Here is a 27188-nt window from a genome sequence, read left to right as displayed (position 1 = left end):
ATTCAACCGGGAGTTGAATTATCGTTCGACCGCCTCGTCGGTAGACTCAGCCCGCTATCAGGTATAAAAGGAACCCGCGACAAAGCCGTATTAGAATTGATAATATTCCTCAGGGAGGGGGGAGAGGTGGGGGGTGTTGCAAGAACATGGTACGCGTCTCCCCGTTTATCATCAACATTTTCCCGCGGTCCAATCTAATTACCGCGTGTTTATCCCGGGGAAACGGCGAGCAACAAATGTAACGGGGCGTTCCATTTGCGAAAAAAAAAAAAAAAAGAAAAAAGGAAAAAAAAAAGTCTCGCGGGCGTCCATTGAAACGCGGGATACAGGAAGAGATCGTAGGAATATTTTTTTTTTTAGCTTTTTCCCCTCTCCCATCCACCCGCTGTCTCCTTTTTCTTTTGCTTTTCTTCCGTGGAACTCTCTTTCTCTCTCTCTTTCTCTCTGTCGTTCTCTCTTCTCTCTTGGTCTCACACTGGTCGTTCTTTCTCTGTTTCGCGCCATGGGTAATAGTCGTCGCGGGCCCCTTTGCAGCGGGGCAACAATATTCAGCAACGTTACCGCAGGCGCCCGTGACGTCTGTGCGCAAAAGATCTGGCCTGGAATAATCCGCAACAGAGTCGGCCTCGTTAATTACAGCGTCGATGAATGATTCGTTAATTAGCGTGGGATCGCGCACCAAGTTTCAAAGGAAGGTACGATAAAGGCTACTGTGTATGATCGCCCGTTCGAGGGCGATATGGATGTTCAACGTCGGAAACAAATGTGGAATGAACGGTAGCTGGGAATAGACCACGAATAATAATCGCGTCGAAACACAGTTTCCCCCTCTCTCTCTCTCTCTCTCTCTCTCTCTCTCTCTCTCTCTCTCTCTCTCTCTCTCTCTCTCTCTCTCTCTCTCTCTCTCTCTCTCTCTCTCTCTCTCTCTCTCTCTCTCTCTCTATCTATCTATCTATCTATCTATCTATCTATCTATCTTTCTCTCTATCTCGTTCTCTTTGCCTTTCTCGTTCCCCCTGCTCACTTCGATTCGTCCTTCTTCGCTCCCTCGGTTCTCGTTGACGCTGATGACGTCCCCATTCTTCCCTGAAATCAAAAACTTGGCTAAATACCGACGTAAAATTGCGATTTCGAAAATATTAACACGTATCTTTTTTACCGTAACTGTACACGTACGATTGTAACAAAATACGTACGTTTACGAATCATCGATTTTGCATCGATCGGGACACGATGTTCGAAATTTGACTTTTAGCGAATTCTCGATCGAGCCGACGGAATAATCGAAAAGTTTACGGTACCGGGTGATTTTGCGTTGAAAAACGAATGAAAAATGTGATATGAGGTTTTCCCGCCCGAGCTTTCGTTTTCGAGGAAATCGAGCTCAAAATACCCGATGTGGAGCGGGATGCCAACGAAAAGCGCACGGTGCCCCAACCTTGCTCGAAATTGTTTTTCTCGAGAACGAAAGCTCGTACAGAAAAAATATATTCTATACTTTTTATTCAGTTTTTCACGAAGAATCCCTCGCTCATGGTTAAATCGCGGATTACTGTTATATTCAACATATTACACGCATTCTAACCCTCTGGAAACATGTAAAGGTTTGTAATCCCCCAACGATTCGTCCTGGATATGTCGGAGTTATCCAACTAGCTTGTTGTTCGTAACTACTTTAGTTTGATCAATTTCCTATTCATAGTATGCTCGTGTGAAAGACTAAATCGTAAATCTCATCGATAGTCGTCCAAGTGATAAATATTTAAAGCTGCTAATTTTCGAACTCGAGCGGAGATTTCCATTAGATTTGTAATTAAAGAAGCTCGAAGGCCATAGTGCGACAGAACGTCATATTTAAACGGTGCATCGTGTAAGGGTTGAAAGCATACAACGAGCTCGACGACTTTTTAATAGGCGAAGAAATACTCGCGACGTCTCCGTAATTAATTCCCCGTCGGTAAAGTTAATCCGTGAGTGTATCCCGGTCGAGTTTATAAAGCCCGCAAGCGTCGCGCTAAAGCAATTAAGTTGTTTCCTTGAAATCCAGTGAAATGAAGTTGTCTCCTGTGTAGGCGCAAGCATAAATCCTCCACTTGGCCTGTAACAAGCAGCGAGCGGAACGAAGCCAAGTAGCGGATTTAGCCGACTACTTTGAAAGCCAATAACTCATTGTTGGGTCATCGTAATGACACCTCGCGAGTCAGTACGTAACCGTGAACGTTGTTAGCCGAATCGATAAAAACAAAACCTGTCCGCGTGTCAATGCGAAAACGCGCGCGAAAATACGCCGCGATATTCGCGCTTGGAAAAACGAAGAAAAATTCTTTTTTGCACCGACGAACAAACTTTCGAATATTTTTCAAAAATTGCACATAAGACGATCACATTCGAACGTGTTCGTATAATAAACTCCCGTCGAATTTTTCAAATCGTTTGAACGAGTCTGGAATGTTCTTTTAAACAATAGTGTAAAATTATTTTTAATTTTAAAAATTAACACACAAAATTGGAAGGGAGAAAAACATTTTCCCTCCAGAGGAGGAAGATCTTTCCTTCACTTTTAAAAATTAAAGTTTGCTTAAAAATTAAATGAAAGTTTTACTTTTCAAAATTAAACTTTACTTTGCTCTTTTAGTTTTAAAAATTAATATACAAAATTGAAAGGGGTAAAAAAGGTTTCATTCCAGAAGAGGAAGATCTTTTCTCCTTTACTTTTGTAAACATTCTTCACACAAATTTTTCTTTCTCTCATAGGGGGAGACATGTGCCCCCTGGCCCCCTTGTTCTTTATCTACGCTACTGTAGAAGCCCCTAGCTAAAATTTCGTTCGAAAAACGTTGCGAATGAAGTACCTCCGCGGTGTTTCTATTCGTCGCCTATTATCCGAATCAAAATTTTCGGGGGGCCCCTTTGAACGAGAAGTCCCCAATTCTGATCGAATCTCCCTCGCGGCGAAACGCTCGTAAGAGGACCCAGTGCCGATTGCCCCCACTCCGTCGCGCGTAATCGACTTCTCCTTCCCGTCTGCGTCCGGGACCGACCCCCCTCCCCCAGTTGTAACGGTACACGACAAAACGTATCGTATTACGAGAACGCGATCGTTAACCACGGCATAAAGAGTTCATATTCGAGAATGGCACTTACTCACCGCGCACAAGCAACCCGGGGGCCGAAAGGTGGAATAATAATCAATACGGAAAAAGGGATAATATCCCCCCCCCCCCCTCCATTGAACAGGGCACAGAGCGTCAGCATACGGTTGGATGAAGGGAGGGGATAGAAAGTTTAACGTACAAATTGCCGGAGGATCTTCACGCGCAGAAGGAATCCAACGCTGTGCTTGACCAGCGAGAGTGAATCGATACACGTCGTAGACGACGATGTAGACGACGACGTGGACGACGTTCTCGTCGGTTGACGGTTCGATTCGACCGTACTCGCCCGCCGCGTTTCACCAAAGCCGCCCGTATCCGATTATACGGGGGGAGGGAGCCACCCCCCACCGTCCCTCTTCCGTGACTCGTAATCAACGAGTATCCTCTCTCTCTCGCGGACACTCGATCGAGCCAATCAGATCGCCGTCGAACCCCCTCTCCTTCGATGGAACGCGGTAGCACGCGCGCGTAGAAAAATCGGTTTCGGAAGTCGCGAAGAGAGGCGAGCTACATTCTTCTCTTCGAGGGAATCGATCGAGCGAAAAGAAGAAGCTGGAGCGAGAAGATTACGCCCACGGTATAAGGGGGGAAGGACGGGGGGTGGAGAAGAAAGCCAGGGCCCCCCCGTCCCCTCGTTCCCCGTACCGAGCGCGCGGCCATTCAGTCCGCTGGCTACCTAAGAAGACGTAAGCCGCGCAAGAATTAGGCAGAAAAAGGTGGAGCACGCTCCTCGAACGGCCGAGTGTTTGGGTGTTTATACCTGCTCCTTAGAAAAGAACCCCCCCCCGTCTCACTGCCCTCACCGCCACCACCCCCCGGACCCCTTCTTTTGCCGCTGCGAAATGCTTACAAACAGGCGGTTGTCAGATTTCTTTTATCTTTCCCAGGGCATCTGTGTGGCCGATGCCTCCGGGCGCTACTCCTCTGTTGCGTTTCCTCTTTCTTGTCGCGCGACGAGGGCCTCTCTTCTTGCGCGCCACCCCCCACCACGAGCGCGCGATTATCGATGCCCCGTGCGGTGAGATCACGAGGCGCGTAATTTAAATGACAGCGCGTACACGACCGAACGATCGGGGATATTTTTCGTTCGGTTGCGGAGAAAGGATCCACGGAAGCTTCTAAACGGTCGTGTTCGCCAGGGGACTGAGATTAACGATATCCCTTTCTCCGAGGACGATTTTCTCGTTTGTTTTCGGTTCTTCGTTGAAACTGGACCGGTCCCGGATTTTCGGGGATACAGTGTTTTTTAAATTCCTTGAGTTGCGAAGCATCTTCGAAAAATAAAGAAAATAGCGATTCGAGAATGGAACGATAAAAAAATTGTAGATTGTAACGCAGAAAAAGTAGAATGAATTTAGATATTGATGCTTGTTTTAGTGAAACTGAAACCAAATTTTATTTCATTTGTATTATAAATATTCGAGAATATCACTCGCATTGGTAGGTACAGATAATAAAGAGGATTTAAAAAAGAAAATTTAGATATTGTTTGTGTTTTTTCTTGTTTACTTGTTATTAGTTTAATATTGTTTTTAGTTGCTACCATCTTTTTCGTTAATTTAATGATTTTCCAAAGACGCAAAACTCGCGGGTCTCGATTAAAATTGAGTCTATCCTTTATTTATTATATTGACGAGCTTAACCCTTGATATTTTCTGATTGCGGTCTAGTTGGATTAAACAGGTAACTCGGTGGGCCTGGTAGCCCCTCCCATAATCCCCCTTCTTGTCGTAAGTGAGCCTATAAATACCGCCCCGAAATGTAAAATTGAGGACTAGGGGCTTTATAGTTATTCGCAACCCTGTATTGAGTTCGGTCAAAAATTATGTCAAACGAAAATGGAGTTCACGACGTACTGCTTTCCCAAGTACATCGATTCGGAGAAAAAATTCACTCTAGTCGTGAATTCAATTTTGTATTCGACTATCTGAAATGTTTAGATTAATTACTAAAGGAGTAAGATCGATGTGCAGATCGGTGTGCAAATTTTTGAGAAAATTAGGTGAAATCGCCCAGTAATATCAATTCGGTGCACCGGTCATGTCGGTTCGGTGTACCAATCCACTCAGTCGATCGATAGGCTATAGACTGCACTTTAAATAACACTGTTTTATTGGATTTCTGTTTTCTCCTCGAAATATAAGCGAACGTTTACGTAGTCAACGAATTAGAGGCTTCAGCGCTATCTATATATTCTGTAAAGTACGTTACTACAAATCGTGTTTCAACACACCTTCACCGGTGATTTTAACATGACACTAATAAAACTTTGAACTACTCCAACTATCTAAGTATTTAAAATAGGAACCATGTTTGTACGAAATTTTATACTCCGGTCTCCTCGATAACCTATTAAAGTTTCTTACACTTATCCAGGGACACCCTGTGGTGCTTAGCATCTAATCCTGGAATACCTTTGGGTCGACTCTAAGGACTTAGTCAGCTTTTCAAAAATATTTGAAAATACGCTCGAGTGGCTAAGAAAATAATGAGAAATCTTCTCGAGCTTCGTTGTGTTTATTTATGGAAAACATTTTTGACTGAAGAGTATTTGGGTCTTCATCTGCATAATTACACAAAAAAGAAAAAAACACGATAACGTTAAAAAACTTTGGTTGCGGTATTTTTCTTAAGCGTTTAATTTTCGTTATTAGTAGATACATAAATATTTTGGTGAGTGCTTACGAATAAAAACATGGTTGTCGATTGTTTATTAAGAAGACTCAAACGCTACTCGAAAACGTTTCGTATAAATAAACGTAATGAAACTTTGAAAGACCTTTCGTTCTCATTTACCTCTTATGAAAATCCGCGCAAAATGCCTAATTGTATCATTGTATATGTGTCAAGAAACTCTATAATAACAACGTCTAATAATTTGCTTCAGTCAGCTTGGCTGAATCAGGATATTGAACTAGTTTCGTCTTTTTCGCTGGCGTCACTGTTTGTTCATCCATGCCCCCCACCTCTGTGTCATTGATTAAACGAGCCACGTCGAGCATCAATAATCAATGCTCTTAGCGGGTGTTTGTTGGGTCGACGTAGCTCGAATCCGTGCAACGAGAAATTCGGGAAGGCCTGTGATTCGTCGTTCATTCATCTTCGATTAGCAGGAAATTGATTTCGGTGGGAAATTCGATATTCGGTATTCAAACAGGTGAGATATTCCCGAACTACTAAATTAGAGAAGCCTCTGAATAATTAGGGAAAGTTCATAATTATTCGAAACAAGGTAACGCGATATTTAGGGGGTTTTCATGAAATTCTTTCCATCCTTTGGGTAATCACTGCTGGGAAGAAGTTGATCATTTCTTATTCTTTCATACTCTCTTCCAAAAGTAACTCGAAAATAAAATGTCAGTTTATGAAAAATTCCATCAATGTATAGGGGTTCTGAATTGATAGATTGATGTCTCTGAACTACTGCTATTAACGATTAAGCAGTCCTATATAAAAAAAAACCTTACTTTTCATCGAGTAAGCTCTTTGAAACAGTAGATTTCGTCATACACCTAAAAACGTTTGTAATTCATGAAAAATTTGATACCAGATTCATGTCTCTGAACTAGAGTTCCCAACAATTGAGGAATCCTACATTGTAATGTTTCCAGACCCAACTCAAAAATGAAACTCCAATTAAAAGAAAAGTCTACTCTTCGTCGATTAAAATTTCCCAAAGTGATAGATAAAGCGATAGTGCTAAAAACGATTCCAATTTCTAAAAAATTCCCATCAAAGTTAACCCTGAACCAGATTGACGTTTCTGAACTAAGACGTTCAGCGATTAGAAAATCCTATATAGCAATGCCTCCAATTCAAAAAATTGCTTACCCTTCGTTAAGCAAATTCTTCGAAATAATAAACTTTATCAAACACCTAAAAACGTTGCCAATATCTGAAAGATTCCCATCAAAGCCAAACCTGAATCGACGCCAGATTGGTGTCTCTCAGCTACAGCTCTCAGCGAGTAGTAAATCCTATATAGCAATGCCTCCAATTCAAAAAATTACTAACCCTTCAATAAGTAAATTCCTCAAAATAATAAACTTTATCAAACGTCTAAAAACGTGGCCAATATCTGAAAGATTCCCATCAAAGCTAACCCTGAATCGACGCCAGATTGCTCTCAGCGATTAGTAAATCCTATATAGCAATGCCTCCAATTCAAAAAATTGCTTACCTTTCGTTAAGCAAATTCTTCGAAATAATAAACTTTATCAAACACCTAAAAACGTTGCCAATATCTGAAAGATTCCCATCAAAGCCAAACCTGAATCGACGCCAGATTGGTGTCTCTCAACTACAGCTCTCAGCGAGTAGTAAATCCTAAATAGCAATGCCTCCAATTCAAAAAATTGCTTACCCTTCGATAAGTAAATTCCTCGAAATAATAAACTTTATCAAACACCTAAAAACGTTGCCAATATCTGAAAGATTCCCATCAAAGCTAACCCTGAATCGACGCCAGATTGCTCTCAGCGATTAGTAAATTCTATATAGCAATGCCTCCAATTCAAAAAATTGCTTACCCTTCGTTAAGCAAATTCTTCGAAATAATAAAGTTTATCAAACGCTTAAAAACGTTGCCAATATCTGAAAGATTCCCATCAAAGCCAACCCTGAATCAACGCCAGATTGGTGTCTCTGAACTACAGCTCTCAGCGATTAAGGAATCCCGCAGTAATCGATGTACCGGCTCGGTCAGCTCGACCGACAAGCCCCCGGGTGGAATCGGCGACGATCGGTGCCGAGCATGTGCAAGAGGAAAGTGCATCGAGCGGCGATCAGTTTGCTCGGGTGCAAGCCGGGACTGCGAGGGAAGCGAGCCAGGAACACCGGGGGGAGGCAGTATGGCTTCCGAAGCCTCAGCTTCTACCTACCACCTTTCGGTATTGCCCTGTGCGGAACTCGGCTACCTACCTACCTACATTTCAGCCCGGACTAAATCGTCGCCGCAAATCGGCGCTCGCGTTAAGTTGCTCCCGTCGCGTCGCGGGCGTCAAGCGGTCGCAGCTGCACTTAGCGCGCTGATCAGGAGTAACGATCGTTACACGGCCGTTGGGCAGCTGTAACACGCGACCCGGTAAAATGGCCGACATAATTGAGAGCTCTGGCCATGGGTACGCGTTGCCTGGGTCTCTGGGGACAGATACGGATTGCCGCGACCTCTATTTGCGGGTACGCTACGTCGAGGTCTGGTTTGTAACGCAGTGAAGAGGACCGTTTACGTCCGTGGTCTGATCGAGAGTCATTTAGAACTTGGGTTACACAAGAGGAGTGGATTGTGTTCGGGTACTACGTTCGAGAGGTCTGAGAGTAGGTACACGACACGGGGCTCTGTTCGGTGAACTGTGATGGAGAGATGTTGGTATGAGTGGTGGAAGAGTTACAACGATGTACTGCACGGTTGATAGCTTTAGATGTGGATATACGTTGCGGAGGACTCTTTGTTATATCTATTGGATGCTCCGGATTTGGACCCACGGTCTCAACACTGCTACTTGCATTCTTGACGAATCTGTCACCAAAGTATGCTTTTTTCTAGGAATTTTAATGGGACGTAACTCTAAAGCTAGTTGCTCCATTCGTTGATAACGAGTAACAAGGTTTTCTGTTGGTAGACATAAGCTGTTAGCACTGGTATTTGCAAAAGCGTGTCGTTACAGTATACTTGTTTGAGAATTTTAACTAGAGGCTACTTGGCTCTAATCAAGCCAGATGCTCTAGTTGTAGGTATTTACGGTCAGCACTAATATTTATAAAATCGTGTCACCGGAGTATACTTACCTGAGAATTCTAACTGGAAGTATCTAGCCCTAAACAAGTCATAAACTCTATTTGTCTACAACAAAAAGCACTAGTTATAATATTACTGTAACAAATAACCTCAACTGTAGGCACATATTGCCAGCGTTATCGTGTATAGAAACACATCACCAGAATACTCTTCTTTAAGGATTCCAATTAAAGGTACCTAACTCTAAATATCTCACAAGCTACGACAAAGAGCTATATAATAAAGATAACAAGGAGCTCTATCGATAAACATTTACCGTCAACGCTATTGTTTACAAAGGCATGTCACACATTTGATACATATTTAAGAATTCCAACTGAACACATCTACCTCTAGATCGCTTGCGGAGACATGTCACCAGAGTTCACTTATTTAAAAATTCCAACTGAATACATCTAACTCCAAACACTGTGAAAGATCTAACATGGTACCGGATCTCGACGCTTTAGTAACTTCCATAACCAGAAGGCATATAACAAGGACAAAAAGAAGAAGCTCTATCGGTAGACATTTACCGCCAACGCTATTGTTTACAAAAACATATCACACATTTGATACATATTTAAGAATTCCAACTGAACACATCTACCTCTAGATCGCTTGCGAGAGACACGTCACCAGACTATACTTGTTTAAGAATTCCAACTGAAACCACCTACCTCTAGACATCGTCACAACCTCTATCTGCCTGCAACAAAGAACTCTATTTGCAACCACCGAACGATTTCGTTCCAACTTACAGATACTCATCCCCGGGAATCCCAATTCGCAGCTGCACTTACCCAAGCCAGATTCCAACCACAAAGATCTATCGTGGTATCGGCTCTCGACGCTCTAATAACCTCCATAACCGAAAGCTCCGTTTGTAAACGCGAACAGTGGTCGTCCATACCGCTATTTGCGGGAACACCTCGCCTCATTCATCGCGTATACGCGTGTCCTACGCTCGCAGGTACGAGTCGGTCAGAATTCACGGCGGCGCAGGTACGACGATTCCGTGCGGTGCCCGCAGCCATAAGCGGATTTTCGCTCTTAATAACGAGGCTAAACGAGCGGGGCTGGGTGTCATTGTTGCGACGCAAGCGTCGCTCTTAATAGGCATAACTCTCGAAATTCCTTTGAGCTCTCGAGGGCCAAGTAGCCCGGGGAGATATTAATGGCTTCCGGGTGGAGGGCAGAGGGTGAACCAGTGAGGTGGTAAGGGGGATCTGGAGGGGCGGGGGGCTTGAGGGAGGGGGGTGAAAACTGCAGGCACGCCTGCTCCTGTATAACGTTCGCTCGTGGAACGACCTCTGGAGAAAGAGCGAGAGAATGGGTGGAATTCACTTCTGCGCGGCTGCGGACTGGATAAAATGGGGTTTGGAAACATTTGCCGGTTTTTTTCGGGGAGAGAAGACAGGTTCGGCTGAATCGCGCTCGACGCCTCGGACACGGCCACCGTTCGAGTTGTAAACTCGACGAGCTGCTCGCATTCAGAACGCTCCGCCGCTAGGAAATGCGGCCGCTGTTTTAATCCAAGTTTTTTAGCGGTGTTTTATTTAGAGCGCGGCTTTAAACGGCTCGCCAGCCAAACATTTTCGCTAACGGTTTCACTTTTACGGCCCCCGCACTCCAAACGGTCCGAAAAACTCGCGGAAAAATACGAGTAAGCGGCTACCATCGTTTTCGGGGATTTTCGAAACCATCGGTGTCGATCGGACTCGATGTTTTTAGCCCTCAAGCATGCACACGGAGGCTTGGAGTGGATTGGATATAATTTTATGGATTAAATACACCGTTTACGTACAACGATCTGGGGAAAAAGAGTATCCCTGTTTGTAATTGAAGTAATTGAAAAATAACATTCAGGGCTTTGACAATCCTACTTGATACTTTGTCGTTCTAGCAAAAGAAATGTTTTTTCTTGTTTGAATGAAAATATTACAGCTTCTTTGATAGATAATTAGGTTAATTTTGTGTGTTACGTATCCAAGGATATCTATCTATACTCAATAAACAGGAAGAATGTATTTTGTGCAGTCTCTTTGTGAGTTTAAATGTTGAGAAGAAATGGTGCGAAATTGAATGGATGAAAGAGCTGTGGGATAAAGTGAATGTGAAAACGGAAAATATTGGTCGTTCAAGGTCACTTTCTCTACTGTGAATCGACCGTCCCTAGTCAGTGCAGTTCGCTTCTCTCTTTGCGAGATAGAAAGCACGCGCCTGCAAGTTTACGCGAAAAGGCGATACAACAGCGTAGGTGGGGGAAGGCTCAGTGACCTTGAGCAGCCAATATTTTCAGTCCTAAGTGCAGTCTTTAACTCAGATCAACGATCTGCTTCTCACCTTTCACTTTTTTTCCTCTGATGCGCATAATGCTACTAATATGCCAGAGATCAATAAAGATAACTGTATAAGTATACAGCTAGCTGTAAGTTTTTATATTGTTCCGTCATAACAGTTTCGACCTTCCATAAAACCTTAGAGATACATTACATAATAAAATGACGTCAAAGAATTCAAAAATTTCGTTATTGAATTTACGATTCCGGTTTCGGTCTCTTTACGTTTAATGCGATTACCCTATATCGTATGTACTTTTTGTTCATATACATTTCGCTCCCTCTTATTGTTATATCGTTTCATTTTTAATAATTCCCCTTCTCCTTTGCCCAACGATTGGCTCGTAATTTGTAATTTGCAACGTTGGAATTTCTATCACAAAATTTCCACTTTCCAAACTGTACTGTTAACAAACTGTCCCAAAAAAATTAAAAACAAACTACAGGAGCATATAATGCTCGTTGAACCGACTCGAAAACGCCTGAACAGACATGGGTCTGTAACGTAAAAGTAAACGCACAAGGTGATGTCTACGATATCACATCGAAAAAGTTGTTTTCTTATTACTCTTGCCAAATGACAAGTACTACGTACTAGTATGTATTGTGTTTGACCTAAGGACTTACTATCAGTTGTAGATACGCAATAAAGTCTCCTAGAAAACGACTTACCACTCTGAAACTAATGCTTTAGATCCACATTTATTCGGACTCTTTCACTCTTACATGTCCTAAAATCTGAACCTAATTTTCTGGTACGTCCCAATGTACGAAAATAAAGTGTTTTCTTGCTTGCTTACTTTCATGAACGACCAATAGATTCACCACGATTGTAAATCATCACTAAACAACCTAACAGATCGTCGTCTCCTTTCAGATTGGGGTTGATGTCTTCGTTGATCGCTGGCCGGTACCCGGTCGGTATTGGCGTAGGTGGAGTGTTCTTTCCCTCGACGTTGCAGCACCTTCATCAGCAACAACAGCATCAGCATCACTCGCGGCTGGCAGCCGCGTCGTCGGCGCTGAGCAACGCTGTGCAGGTCACTGGCCAATCGGACATCGTCGATGCCGACGGTATCCGCGGCGTCCTACCCGGCGGCGCTGGTTGGCCGTTTCCATGGAGGCCAACACATGGCCTGCAAACGCTCGAGCATCCGTCGCCGAGCGACGTCGTTGGCACCCTGAGCCGCGTCAGTCCCGCATCCGCTTCCTTCCCGCAAAGGGGTGAGTTTCATCGCTTATGTGTACTTACCATTCTACACCGTGTCGCCATGTTGTCAGGGTACACTTGGTGGAACAAACATAATGATCTCGTGCAAACTGTAGAGTGTCAAAACGTTGGTACTCGACTGCAGGGTGGAACAAATATAATGATCTCGTGGAAACTGTAGTGTTAACACGTTGGTACTCGACTGCAGGGTGTCAAGACATTGGTACTTGACTGCAGAATGCCAACAACCTAGAGGGTTCTGTTTGGTGTATGAAAATGTTAACACCCGGACTCCTCTGAAGAGTTCTGAGAGCGACGCTGGAGGGTAAGACTCTCGAGTGGACACCACGAAGGCCCGAGTGTCCTAAAAAATTCAGGGCCAGCCTGGGAAGATCTTTCTTGGATGCTAAAATTTGTATGCCTAGTGTTCTCTGGAAATTTTGCTCTCAAGAGTGACTCCGAAGAGTGATGCTCACACTTGAACACCTAGCATAGAGACCTAAGCATCCTAAATGATTCAGGTTCATCCTTAAGGGATTTTCCTTGGAGACTAAAATTTTGATGTCTAGTGTCCACCGGAGAGTTTTGCCCTCAAGAATCGCTCTCGAGGGTAAGACTCTCAAGTAGATACCCAGCGTAATGGCCTGAGTGTCCTAATGTTGAAGTCGAGGACTTTGAAAGGCTAAACCTTCTCTACCTCTACCACGAACTCCTGTCCCCTCGTCTTGCATTCACACCTAAATCACTCTGCCCATCTATTTCCTTAAAGAGTGAAAGCACGTGCCAGCATGCACCTTGTCTCTATTTATAAAATGGTGAATCTTTTAATATCATATCACAGAAGATAACGAAGAAGGTGACACCAATCGAGAGGAGGTAAAAAAAAGGACGGTCTTCATCGACAGAGAAGCGTCCTTGACCGGACAGTTTACTCGACTACGACTTTAGGTATCTACTTGAGAGTTTCACTCCCGAGAGTTACTATGGTGAATAAGTGTGAGAGCCTCTATGCTGGTAGTTGCCTCGACACTCGTATGCTTCGTATGAAAGATCCCCTACCTTCGATGCTGCTTTCACTAGAGAAGCGTGCATTGAGGTTAGATTGTAGAACCTTAGTTGCACCTTGCCACGTTGCACTTTTGTTTTGTATATTTTGTTACTTACCTAACTTCGTGTTTCTTTATTTTTATTATGTACATCTTGTATTCAGAAATTGTGCAACAGAAACGCAAAGTAAATAAATAAATACTCTTGAAAACAACTCTGGAGAGCAAAATTCTCCAGTTACAAAATGGCGAAAAACTTATTTGTACCCAAAGAAGGTAATCCCCGAAACAGATCGCTCGAAACTGAATCAAACAGATCCCTATATTTTTGCCATCGACTGTACCAACGATTTAAGCTCTCGATCTTCAATTTTATTTCTCGTTACGGTTCCACTGTTGCGGTTTTCACGGGTAACTCGATGTTTTAGTTACGTTGGAGTGGGTTTTTTTACAACACCCTGCGGTTGCATGGCACAGTTTACATGACGCGTTTCACGGTATTTTAGTTTGATCAGAATGTGCAATCGACAGATTTTTAAAATTGCTCGACACGCGATAGGGATCCTCTGGGTGGGAATTACGATAACCTTGAAAATGCGAGCGCAGGGAATACCGTCAAAGAAGCAACTATTTCCAACTATACAATGGCAACCGTCCACTTAAGATCTCTTTATAGTACATAAAATAATGAAGAATTTAATTTTCACAAATATTTTCAAAAGCCCGTTTCACCGTATTTGGTTATTTATCAATGCAAATTGATTCTCTTGACATTGCTGCCACCATTATCGGCCCATAAGTTCAATAACATAAACACAAATAAGTTCACAAACACGAACAAACACGAAAGAGATCCGATAAAATTATCGAGAAGGGATGACCGATTTTCGACGATTTTTGATAAATATTTCTAAAACGGACTAATAATTGAGCGAATCCCTTGAGAAGGAAGATTACTCGAAAGATTATTCCAGCAAGAGGAATGGTAAAAGAAAAGGGGGATGTTTCCTCGTGCACCCCTGTTTTATTGTCCCCTTCCCCATTTTCAAAAAGAGTGTCGTTAAAGTTTAAAAATTAATAAAATTGAACGTTGTTCGGACCCGTAGATTAAGCAAGAACTTCCCCTCTTGATAATTACTACGATTTCATGTCGATGCCTCGTTCAAAATCGCTCAGTTGGCCTCAGCTGCGCGCTAGGTGTACTATATACACAAACATCCCATATATTCTACGGCCATGATTATGTGTGAAATCGCGTCGCGTTGCCAGATCATAAATTTAGGCTAGTTGTGCGTAATAGATCCATAAACATTCCCGTAGCGTACAAGCACCGAAAATCGTGCGAGTGAATACAATATTCGAGCGGAGAAGGATAATACCGATACGCGTATCGTGGAGCAATGATTCCAAACTCCGAACGATTAACGCGATTGGTTCGTTGCTGCAATTACTTCGATCGACTACGTTCGAACAAATACCGGACGAAATACGATTTCTTCCTCGAATTACATCGATACTTATTCAGAGAATTAGTACTTAAGTCCATTACGTCGTTTTGTCTCATGCTGCAAAAATCGAGGGATTAACGATTACGTATTGTTTAGACAGGTTGTCGAGTACGATATTATCGGCTTGGAGTATCGCAGAAAGGGAAGCTTCCTGAATTTAGTTACACATAAAACTGTAGACTCGGCGGTTACACGAGTCCAGATTAGAGACCCTCGAGTCGAAGGGGTGCGAGCCAAGGGGTATATTTTAGGATGACAACATGGTAGCCGTTGGAAATGTAACATATCATCGATTGAGCTTCTCAAATAAATACTGACACGTTCCTTGCTGTGGTTTCAAGGACGTCTAGTTTATTAATTATCTTAACCGGTGATTGATATCGTCGAGTCATTAATGACTCGCAACTGTTTCATTTGTTAATTCTCTGTTAACTAGACAGCGCCATTTTGCTTTTTCATATTCTTGACTGGAGTTTTCTGAAAAATTCATTTTCTTAATCATTAAATCTTCTACCACTATGCCAATTTCACGCTAAAACATTGTAAATATATTTTCTCCTACAGGAGGAAATAAATACTTTTTGCATGCAGTATTTTAATACAAAAATATACTGTTTGTATAATGGAACATTCACATAAGAGAATGTCCAATAATTGGAATGTTCGCGTAACGAGTGTTCGTATAACAAAGATTCTAGTATACTTAGACCCTAAGAAAACATTACTATTCTTATCGAAAATTATCACAGTGTCGATGATTGCAATTAGATTGCCCTACGAGCAAAATTTTTAATTCTTTTTTTAATTACTCAGCCACTGGCATTCTTCCCCGACATTACTTTCCTCGATAAAGTATTACATTTACAATCACGTCGTGACCCACTGATTCGGAAACTCTCTCGTTAATTTTCACGTAATTTTTTTGTATCGTATCCTACCAATATATAAAAGAAGCATAATTCCTTGCCCGTTAACAGAGAATTTTCATGGTACACGAAACGCTAAAAATTCTTTCGTACTGCACTAACCAGTATTTTTTCCATAAAGAATTCCTCTTCGTCGCGCAAAGATTACCAATGTATGGCTAGCTAGCACAAGCCTACGTTAATTGGCCGCTCAAGGTCTCCAACGAGAGCTACCCCCACCATACCGCTCAACTATCTCCACCGCCGTACCGCCCAGTTACCACCAGCACCGTACCGCTCAGCTTCCCCCACCACCGATCTTCTACCGCTGCTGTAAATATTTCCTCGTAAATAACGAACTATTGAGAGAGAGAGAGAGAGAGAGAGAGAGAGAGAAACAACGACGCCCACGAGAGTGGACACGTCGTGAAGTCTTAGGTGTATCAGTCTTCAAAGCGATCGGTTTGTTTGATTTCGCGGCGCGTCGAGGGAAACCGAACCGAGGGATGTTTTCGGGCGACGATAGGGCGCGCGTCGCAAGACTCGGATCGCGTAAAGAGCAGAGTGGAATGAAGAGGAAAGGAGAGGAGAGGGAAGGAGAGAAAAGGGCAAGGCGAGGGTCTGTACACCGTTATACGTAAGTGTATAAACGCGAGCGTGGACGGCGAGCAGTACGGCTTCCACGGCTTCCACCACGACAAACGAACGTCGATCGCCTTACCCGCCGATCGTTTTACTCCTGCCACTTCGCCAAAATACTTGGCTGCCTTGGTAGCTGCTCGCTGCTAGACGACAGACGCAGTCGACCGTTCGAATTTTCTCTGTGTCGTTTGAGCTTCGCTAGGGAGGTGAGAAGGTTGTTAATATTCGTCACTGTTCGTGTGAACACGTGACACGTTGAGCAGTGAGCGATATTTTTTACGTCATCCTGTTAAATTTAACGCATTCCTCCGTTCGACCGTACACACGTGGTTTTTAGTTCAAATATCAAATCGGGAAGATTTCCCGAATGTAGTCGTGCTTTTAATATTGTGACACAATGAAAGGATCGAGGACATACAGGAGCATCCTCGTATCTACCTATAGTCAGTTTTAATTGTAGAAATAGAATGTATTAAGAGGACGCGATGGGTCGAAAAACACCCGAGGTTTGCACCAGTTTGTATTCTTCCGTTTGACTGTGTACTCGTGGTTTTCAGATCGAAAATTTCCCGAATGCAGTCGTGCTTTTAATATTGTGACACAATGAGAGGATCGAAAACATACGGGAGCATCCTCGTCAGTTTTAATTGTAGAAATAGAATGTATTAAGAGGACGCGATGGGTCGAAAAACACCCGAGGTTTGCACCAGTTTGTATTCTTCCGTTTGACTGTGTACTCGTGGTTTTTAGATCGAAAATTTCCCGAATGCAGTCGTGCTTTTAATATTGTGACACAATGAGAGGATCGAGGACATACAGGAGCATTCTCGTATCTACCTATAGTCAGTTTTAATTACAGAAATAGAATGTATTATGAGGACGCGATCAGTCGAAAAACACTCGAGGTTTGTACTAGGTTTGAGAAGGTAGTTTGGTTCAGCAAAGATTTCTTTGGGTTTTGATTTCAGAAGAAATATCACACCTATCGAGTTTAATTTTCGTGTCTTTTAAAGAGGTAAGTCTAGCGCAAAATTAGGGTTCTTTAGTGTATTAATTTCGGAGAAAGTATCACCGCTATGGAGTTCAAATTCTTTCACATGTCTACTCAGTAAAGAGGTAGTGTTGTCTAGAAAACGCAAAGGTTTATTTGCAAATTAATTCTAGAGAAACTATTGCACTTATCGAGTTCAAATTTTGTACGTGTCTTTCTATTAAAGAGGTAAGTCTAGCGCAAATTTAGGGTTTCTCTGTGTATTAATTCCGGAGAAAATATCACGTCTATGGAGTTAAAATTCTTTCACATCTCTACTCAGTAAGGAAGCTTTCTTTGCAAATTAATTCTAGAGAAAGTATTACACCCATCGAGTTCAAATTTGGTACACGTATACGCGCATGCTCCGACTATTTGTGTAATTTTTTCCAACCTTCAATGATTCACCGTTCTCGAGTTATACGCTATTGTGTCAAAGGACATTGAAAAGAATGTTACTCTGACTTTCAGCGACATAGAAAACGGAATGCACCATCCACGAGCGATTAATTGATCTATGAAACAGACTCGTGGAAGCGTTCACTTCGAAACAAAACGAAGACAAATAAATAACAGATTAGCGAAATTGTGCGAGAGGCGCGAAGAACCGGTTGTGGCCAGGTGAAATATTTTGGTGATCGGGCCGAAGCGATTATGTCAAACTGGATAAATAGAATATTAATTAGGAGACTATCAATCGACTACATGTTAAATGCAACGCCGCTGGAGATAAATAACCCCGTGATTAATCGAATCCGCGCCGCTCGGACGAATTTATCAACAAAACCGCAAGGGGTCTCTCGTCGTCGATCCTATATCCACGAGAAACGCTTTAAAGGACCGGTTAATTAACACATCCGGCGCTGCAAACGATCTGCAACAATCATGATATCGAATAAATTTCACACGATACGCGAAAACGTGACTCCGTTGTTGTTGTATACTTAATTAACTAATTTAAACGATTCGCACCTACGACGGTTCTCGCGAAGCGCTTAAATGTTTATCGTTGAAAGTCCACGAAATACAAAAGTTACTCGAGCGAACAATGTATTGTGTGTACAATACACACGTTTTTGGTATCGACGATTGCGGAAGGCTGCTCATCGATATCGATTAACGCTTCAATTTGCCGGCACGCGCGCGCGTACGCGATTAATGGAAACATACGCTTCGAATCCAGCCGATGATCGGTAGTTTATTGTCATTGTGCCAAATGGAGGGAGCTAAATGGGTACTATCGACGTGATATGCATTTCTGCACGGGTTTCGGATTGGAACAATGAAACTACATCGAGAGGATCGTGTTTCGTCGTGCCTCCTTAGAATGAATATACCTATTGTAGAAAGAAGAAAAGATTGCACTTGAAAGGAATAACGAGTATTGGCTCAGAAATTTTAGTTGCTTTCGCGAGGTACACTTAAGCAGAAATTACTCGACATTTACTATATTCTACCCAGCGACGGGTAACACAATTGCTCAAATCCAGGAGTAATCTTTCTTTTTTCTTACAATAGTAGAAACACGTAATTCAAATCCAGTGTGATATAAATTTTTATGCAAATTTAATAGAATGAAAAGACACTGCCAGAGTCATGCCTTTTTAGAGTAAATACTATTGTAGGGAGAAATAAAGATTACACTTGTGAGGAATAGTTTGGATCACACGTTTTAGTTATCTTTAGACACGGTCCATATTCTATATACCATAGTACTGTATCCTCCTTAATTTAGAAGTAATTCTTCTATTTATCTATAATACTTGAACATTTTTCGTCTAGATTATTTTTAAGCGTATTATCCTATATGATCAGTTTCGAAAACGATCCCAAACGGTTGTTTTACCACTTTCAAAGTCCCCGTATTTAAACATCTCCCCATAAATCTTTACCTTCAAAGCCCAGAAAATGAGGCTATTGTGATGATATTACACAATGGAATCAAAAACAGTGCAAAAGCAGTACTCCACCTCTTCAGTTCAATATTTTTAATAAATATTCGATTATTTCATCGTACCTTTCTTAACCCTTACTACTCCTGCATCGAGTGTGGTTCAACATCACATTTCTTACACCAACTCCACTTTCAAGCTAGACCTTACTTTACTACTTAATATAAATGAAAAATGTACTTGTTACACACTTTGCAATGTTGCAATACCACATTTTATCGAAACACCCTTGCTTTATCTATTTTTGTAAATGAATTGAAGAGTTGGTTGGTAAAAAAAAAAAATTATAATGCAAAGCGTTAATTACTAAGGAAACTTGTACTAACGATCTAATCCAGAAATCTCAAAAGTCTCTCTGAGTCCAAAAAGACCCAAGCGTGGTACGGCAAGGGTTGTACTAGATTTACGGGACGCGTCATTCTATGTATTTCTCTTGCGTAAATTTGACACGAGAAATGTCCATAAACCCAATGTCAAGATGACTCAAAAATCTTCTACTAAGGGTAGAATATGTCCCTCGATAAAAGTTCTTATCACCCGTCCCTTATAAGAGATTCGACAATCTATCGTCATCTCTCGATCTCGTATCTTTCTTGCATCAATTTAACGTGAGAAATGTCCGTAAACCCAATGTCAAAATGACCCGGAAATCTTCCATCAAATGTAGAATCTGTCCCTCGATAAAAGTTCTCATCTCCAATATGAGATTCGACGATCAATCGTATCTCTCTTGCGTCAATTTGACACGAGAAATGTCCGTAAACTCAATGTCAAGATGACCCAAAAATTTTCCATCAAGTGTAGAATCTGTCCCTCGATAGAAGTCCTCATCTCCAATAAAAGATTCGAGGATCTATCGTATTTCTCTTGCGTCAATTTGACACGAGAAATGTCCGTAAACTCAATGTCAAGATGACCCGGAAATCTTCCATCAAATGTAGAATCTGTCCCTCGATAAAAGTTTCCGTCCCCGATAAGAGATTCGATCAACCAGTACCAACACTCGAGGTTGAAATTTTCAAAAAAATACCAATTTTCATTTGCCGTAGACGACCTGGACGACGAGAATGGAGAGGATCGTCTGCACCGGACGCGGAGCCCGTCGTCGGGGGACGAGGGGCACGATGACCTGGGCGAGCAGGACGATTGCCAGGAGGCTGACGGTGAAGGGGAATCGACGAACTCCACCGGTCTCCACGGTGGCGGTGGCGCGGGAAACGGGGGCGGCGGAGGCGGAGGTGGCGGTGGCGGCGGTGCCGGTGGTCAGAATAGTGTCCAGGTCGGCGTGGACGGACGCGACTCCGGAAGCATGAAACGAAAGAAGAAGACGCGGACGGTGTTCTCCAGGTCGCAGGTCTTCCAGCTGGAGAGCACGTTCGACATGAAACGTTACCTGTCCTCCTCGGAACGGGCCGGTCTGGCGGCGTCGTTGCGGCTCACAGAGACCCAAGTGAAGATCTGGTTCCAGAATCGTCGTAACAAGTGGAAGAGGCAACTGGCCGCCGAGCTCGAGGCGGCAAACATGGCGCACGCCGCGCAGAGACTGGTCAGGGTGCCGATATTGTATCACGAGGCATCTGCCGGGACCGGGGCGTCCGGCGGTGTCTCGGTGTCGGTAGCCGCGCCGCCCACGGCTGCCGCGCCAGCGTCGGTCGCCACGTCGGCGCTCTCCCACTCGGTCGGCGTCGGCGTCGGTGTCGGCGTCGGCACCTCCTGCCCCCCAACCGCCGCGCAGCCGATCTTCTACTCCCATCACCATCAGCACCACCATCATCATCCGGCTCACGTGCAGGCGCACACTCTCCTACCCCACCAGGTACACCCACAACCGCCGCCACCCCCGCCACCGCCGCCTAACGGACAACCACCCCAATCCTCCTCGCAATAACACCGTCCGGCTCACGAGACCGTCGGCCCGCCGCAACCAACCGCCGCTGACAGCACGATGTCTCTCTCGCGACTCGCCACGATCGCGTTGTCCGGTTGAACCACCGGCCGTCGGACAATCTTGGACCCCGTTGTTTATTTATTTTATTTTCCTCTGTTTTTTTTTTTCTTACCTTTCTTTTCTTTCGTACGATCACCGGGACGATTGGGTTGGTTTGGAGGTTGCTCTTCTTCTTTCTTCTTTTTCTTTTTTTCTCGCGGAGCTTCTCTCGAACTTTACTCGTGGGGGGGGGGGGGGGCAGTGGATCCCGTAGGGTGTTCGTGGAAACTTTTAACGAGGTCCACGGGTTGGCGACTCGATCGGAGACCGCTTCGGCGTTTCGCTGTGGCCGGGAGGGTGTACGGTTTTATTTTTGTAAAGAGATACGCACGAGGTCCGGGTGGTGTACACTCGACGCTCGATAAAGCGGCCGCTCAAGGTCATTTGAGAGAAAACTTAGACGCGACGGTTGGCTAACCTCCCGCGTTTCTCTCTGGCGTTTGTTTTAGAGGGAAACGAGACGGGGCGACGAGCGGGGAAGTAAACGTACCAAAGAAGCGACGAGAGATGGTTATTTTGGAGTTTGATGGATAGCCGATCGTGGAAATGGAAATTTCACGTGTCGCGATTTAGACGATGTTTGAAACTGTCGAATCGCGACCATTTAAATTTGCCGCCGTTCTCGAGATACGGAATCTTTCTAGGTTATAACGCGATTCGGGCTGAAATATAACCAAAACGTGGTTTACGTACTTTTGTAACGAATTTTAATTTTGTATATAAAATTGAACGTTCGAAACGGAACAATTGAGGTCGTTCACTTTAATAAAATTGTTCATCGAAGTATAAAGGGAGCATACGCGCTCGGGGAGTGACCTTGAGCGGCCAACTCTTTTAACGTGGACGATAAGTGCACCGTGTTTCGATAGTTTACAACCGGAAGTAGATCTACGAAATAATTTAAAGCTGGTGTCTATCAGGTTTGCATGTTCGCTCATCTTTTTCGGTAGAATAGACTAGTTTGTTTTAAACGGATTCACCAGTCATGGCAGATCCTTTCGTTGAATTATTTTGTTTGAAATACACCTTAAAAATAACAGAGAATGCCTAATCAAATTTAGAAGAACGCTGTATCATTTTATTACGGAAAAGTCTATCCAAATTTCGTAATCGATTTAACTCCGATGAAGCTAACAGCAATCCTGACGAAACATTAAAAAGCACTTCAAGCTCTTCTTTCGTCCTCTAAAGGACACCACCCGGAAGTCTCGAACAGTATCGAACATTTTAAATTACAGTAGAACCTCCATTACGCGATTTCAGAGAATTTTCGAGTCGTGAAACACGACGAATAATCCAAGAAACGAATAAAATAATGTAAGAAACAATTTTCTTAAAGGTTCACAAATCCTATATTTTTATGGCATCTGGGATCCGCAAGTTTCCTTTAATAAACGTTCTTATAATATCACAAATACTTGAAGAATTCCTAAAGACATTTTTAATTCTAGTTAATGTTGATTTTTAGATATCGTGAAAGATTCATTTTTCAATCTTTGAAATATCGTTATGTATAATTGGAATAATTTTTATCATTATGAGGAACTATTTCGATAAAGAAAGTTATCACTTCGGATAATAACACGTTAGAATAGTAAAGTGATTGAAACCATTCACAGATACACCAAGTCTTCAAAAAAAGACCCAATCTTTAACTAGAATCTTCTAAAAAGGCCCAATATTCAACTAAAATCTTTTAAAACAAACCCAATCTTCAACCAGAGTCATCTAAGGCAAAGTCAATTCGTCGTTAAATGTAATGGCGCTTTCGAGCACACCTAACCTCGAAAAACTCGGAACCAAAGGCTCTGTGTCTGGATAAATTAGTAAAAATTCTCGCGAAAAATTCAACAAATATTTTACATCGAGTCAACTCGAAAAATAATCGAATTCCACAAAACCCACCGTGCCTAGACCAGGTGTCGAATTATTATTATTATACAGCCTGTAGGAGCCTAATGGAGGTTCTATCGAAACACGAAGCTTCAAAAGAAAAAAAAAAATAATAAACAACGAACAACACTGCGGGTGACGCGGATAATCGGCAATGGTAATTTTCGTTTCAAGATCCACGAGTAAGAGTTCCCCAAAATCTGTCCAACTCCAGGTCCGTCTACCGTACTTCCGGCACCGGAAACAACGCGCAAATCGATCGTTCGGAGACGCTCGGAACCTCCGTTCCGTCGTTCCCTTGGAACGACTCCGGTTCCCCCAACGTTCGTCGCACCACGTCTTTGAAAAAGAACGTTCGAAAACAACGCGTTCGCGATCTCGACGATTCCGTTGGGTGTGGCTTACAGAACGCGCCAATTAGTGTAAGGGCGGGGGGGGGGGGGGGGACGAGCGTTCTCCAGCGAGGCTTGGGCCTTACCGCGGGGCTTGAGCTTTGCCGCGGGTCCCACACGACCAGCGACTTCCGGCAAGTCGAAAATTGTAATATAAGATAATGTATCTAGTCTGTCACTCTCGTCGATAAGAAACTTGCTCGTGAAACGATATCGTATAGGAATATTTTGTCGGGGAGCGCGCGGGACAAGCACGTGTGTCACTGTCCCACTCACTCTTCACTGTGTTTACTTTTCTATTTTCTCTGTTTTTTTTTTTAGATACGTGCGTGAAGATTATTGCTACGATCGAGAGCGGATGTTCACTTTTAAATCGGGGACGTTGCAAAAGCGAGAAACGAAAATGAAAATAAAATGACACGAGAAGGTTCTCTCTTGTAAATGTAATAACCCGCGAACAGTTAAGAGATTGTAAACTAATTGTTAGGCGCAGCGTAAGACACAGGCAGGGTTCCTACGACATGTTCTACCTGTTGTGATAAGTATCTAAACGATTAATTTTATTAAACGGGACGGTAGAGTCACGAAAATACCGGTTCCATGCATTGTATATCTCCACCTTATCTATAGACGTCAATTAAAGACACGCCTGTCGCGCCGTGTTTTGTACGGACAGTTTGTGATCCGAGATCTCGAATTATTGTACAGCCGATCGTTTCGTAATCGCTAATAATGATCGTTGAACCATACATACCAGTGGACGTCGCTCAACATTCCCCTTCTCACGTTTCTCTCCGTCCCTTTCAGCATCCCCAGGCCACTTCAACCTCGTTTATCCTGATCGAACAGCAGCGCCGCCATTTCGATTGTAATGTATCGCAACTTGTTGGCTAGAGTAGATTTTGCGAACAGAAACCCCGTAAACGTTTCACGGGAACTCGAATGTGAACCCTTTCGTTCGACGAACGTATTATCTGTTTACGGTGAAATCATTTTTATAGAGAGAATATCTTCCCGGTAATTGTTTACGAAAACTTGAATATTATCCATAACTTCGTCTTTGAGGTATATTAAGCAAAATGGAGTCTCGAGTAACCTACACTTTCGATCACGTGACTCATGAACGAACTTTTAAACTCGATGTGATTTAACGTAACGTAGAGAAAGGCACAAAGGGGAGATTTTCACAAAAATAGTGGGTAATTTTTTAAACAACACTTTACGCATGTGCATCGTTACTACACATTTATATATAGTATATTGTTCACAGTACAAAACTTACAATACTTTGAAGCTGCATCTACCAGCAACCGTAAACTAGCCCAAATAGTTTAACCTTCTAATACAGAAGATTGCGGAACATATTTATTTTTCATCTGTCCAATTTTAATTCAACCGGTGCCAAATTATTAATTTTCAATGTTACTCGCAATTTTCAAAAGAAACTGTGCTTTCGAGACTTAAAACACAGGTTCCTCGAGACTCTATCCTGTGCAACATACACCTCATCGTAATGATCCACGAGGTTCGGTAAATAATTACTTGAATTACCCTTTGAGAATGGTTAGAATACCCGTACGGAGCACACTCGAGTTCCACTTGTTTCGATCACAGAGAAGTAACTGACCTTCGAGTCGAAATTTCTTATCGAAGAATTTCACGAAGCAATTAAGTGAAATCGAATTCCAAGGAAAGTGTAAACATATACCGCGTCGCGGTCATGGTCGATTAACACGGATTGTATTGCCCGCGCAATAGCCGAAATTTCAGAACAGGCCTTTCCTGTAATGAGTTTATCAATAATTCTTGGAAAAAGCTGCCTTCCGCGAATACGACGTTCGCCGAACGTGACTATTGTGCCTTCGGTCCACGGTGTAAATCCTCGATATCCACACTTCAGTTGACGAGGAGCTACGATACGATGAACACCGTATCAGTTTTGTCGCTTCACGACAAAGTTAAACCGATGATTTCCCGGTAGAACGCCGATGTAATCGAGTCGTCGCGGAGTGGAAAGTGATCATCGATTGTCGCGGCTGTAGTGTGGTGCTCGATACTTGGCGCATTATGTCCTATATACTCGTGTTAAAACGGTCCGCGAAACGAGAATATTATTCCCGGCGAATATGATTCGGAAGTGTGTGAAAATTTCGAAAATCACCGAGACGAGATTCTGAAAACGGTCGCGCGTAATCGACAATTCCCTAACCTATGCTTTCGTTTCGAAACAAAAGACACGGCAGTCGGGAACAAGGAGCTTTCGCGAAGCGTGTGACGCCATCTTGTGAAACTCTGCAGGGTTGTAGACGCGAGTCTAAGCGAACGGAAGTTAAATTTCGATGTTTTCTTATTTCATAATAGAGAATATATTTGAACGTTTTTGATCTAAATGTTACTTTCGTTTCTCTTTTATTTTGTATTCTATCGTTTTGGTAAGTGAATACGGTTTTATCTGTTTGTACGGAGACTGAAACGCACCGGTTGAACGATCGAGGGCTGAACTTAACCTCCAAAATCTTCCTTGATTTTATCTTGAACATCGTTACAGGCACAAAAGTTTTTCGAATAAATTTTTGTCGATTTTTAACAGAAGCATGAATGAATCTATTGAAAAATTAAAAGTAAAAGTATTCATTCGTTATTTATAACCGTGGATTTTAATATCGTTTTCGAATAATAATTCTGTTTATTCGAAAACGAAAAGTTGTGAAGTCACTTGTAAAAATCGGTGCTAATTGACTAATCTATGTCGTCAAAAAAAAAATCGCTACAATTACATGTTTCCCATTATCAATTGTCGATACGTATGAAATAAAAAGACCACCATTCTAAATTCAAAATAAAAACAGCAGCTATTTTCTCCGTAGAAAAATATCGAAAAAAAAGTGACGAAAACATTATTCTTTTGTGTACACCAAAGCTTCTTAAACTGAGGCTGGCAAGCCCTCGGGAGGTTACTTAAAAATTCTCTGGAATCACAGAGAATGTTAAAAACACAAAGTATGCTCCTTTTTATTTTGTAACATCAGAGTATCTTATCTATATATAAAAACATCCACCATCACAATGATTATTCCTATAAATTAAAGAAATTTTCCCGTCAAGATAATTGCTCAAACTCTCAGTATACTACACACGCTCATAGATTTGATAAAACTTGATATCGTTGATAATTGTATCGCTAATAATTACTTCAAACTGGATCGTTGCTTACAATATTTATTTCCGTTGAAAATCATAATTAATTTCTATCTCCAATCCCTCGATGAACATTTGAAGTTTAGTTTCAGTCCTTCAAGTATAATTTGGTTTAAAAGAAACACGTGTTCCTTAATTCTGACCGGGTGTAC

General features: G+C 42.6%; 1 protein-coding gene across 1 annotated transcript in view; it reads left to right on the top strand.

Annotated features, from left to right (window-relative positions):
• Hmx (H6 family homeobox) overlaps positions 1–21454 on the top strand; it is a 30659-nt gene extending 9205 nt beyond the window's left edge. Inside the window, exons 2-3 of the mRNA XM_076318175.1 lie at positions 12151–12497; positions 20616–21454. Coding sequence (XP_076174290.1) covers positions 12151–12497; positions 20616–21454 — 1186 coding nt within the window. The remainder of the gene's footprint in view (positions 1–12150; positions 12498–20615) is intronic.
• The last annotated feature ends 5734 nt before the right edge of the window (positions 21455–27188 follow it).

The sequence above is a fragment of the Ptiloglossa arizonensis genome, chromosome 8 (assembly GCF_051014685.1).
Source record: "Ptiloglossa arizonensis isolate GNS036 chromosome 8, iyPtiAriz1_principal, whole genome shotgun sequence".
NCBI classification, from domain to species: Eukaryota; Metazoa; Arthropoda; class Insecta; order Hymenoptera; family Colletidae; genus Ptiloglossa; species Ptiloglossa arizonensis.
This window is presented reverse-complemented; position numbering and strand designations above follow the sequence as displayed.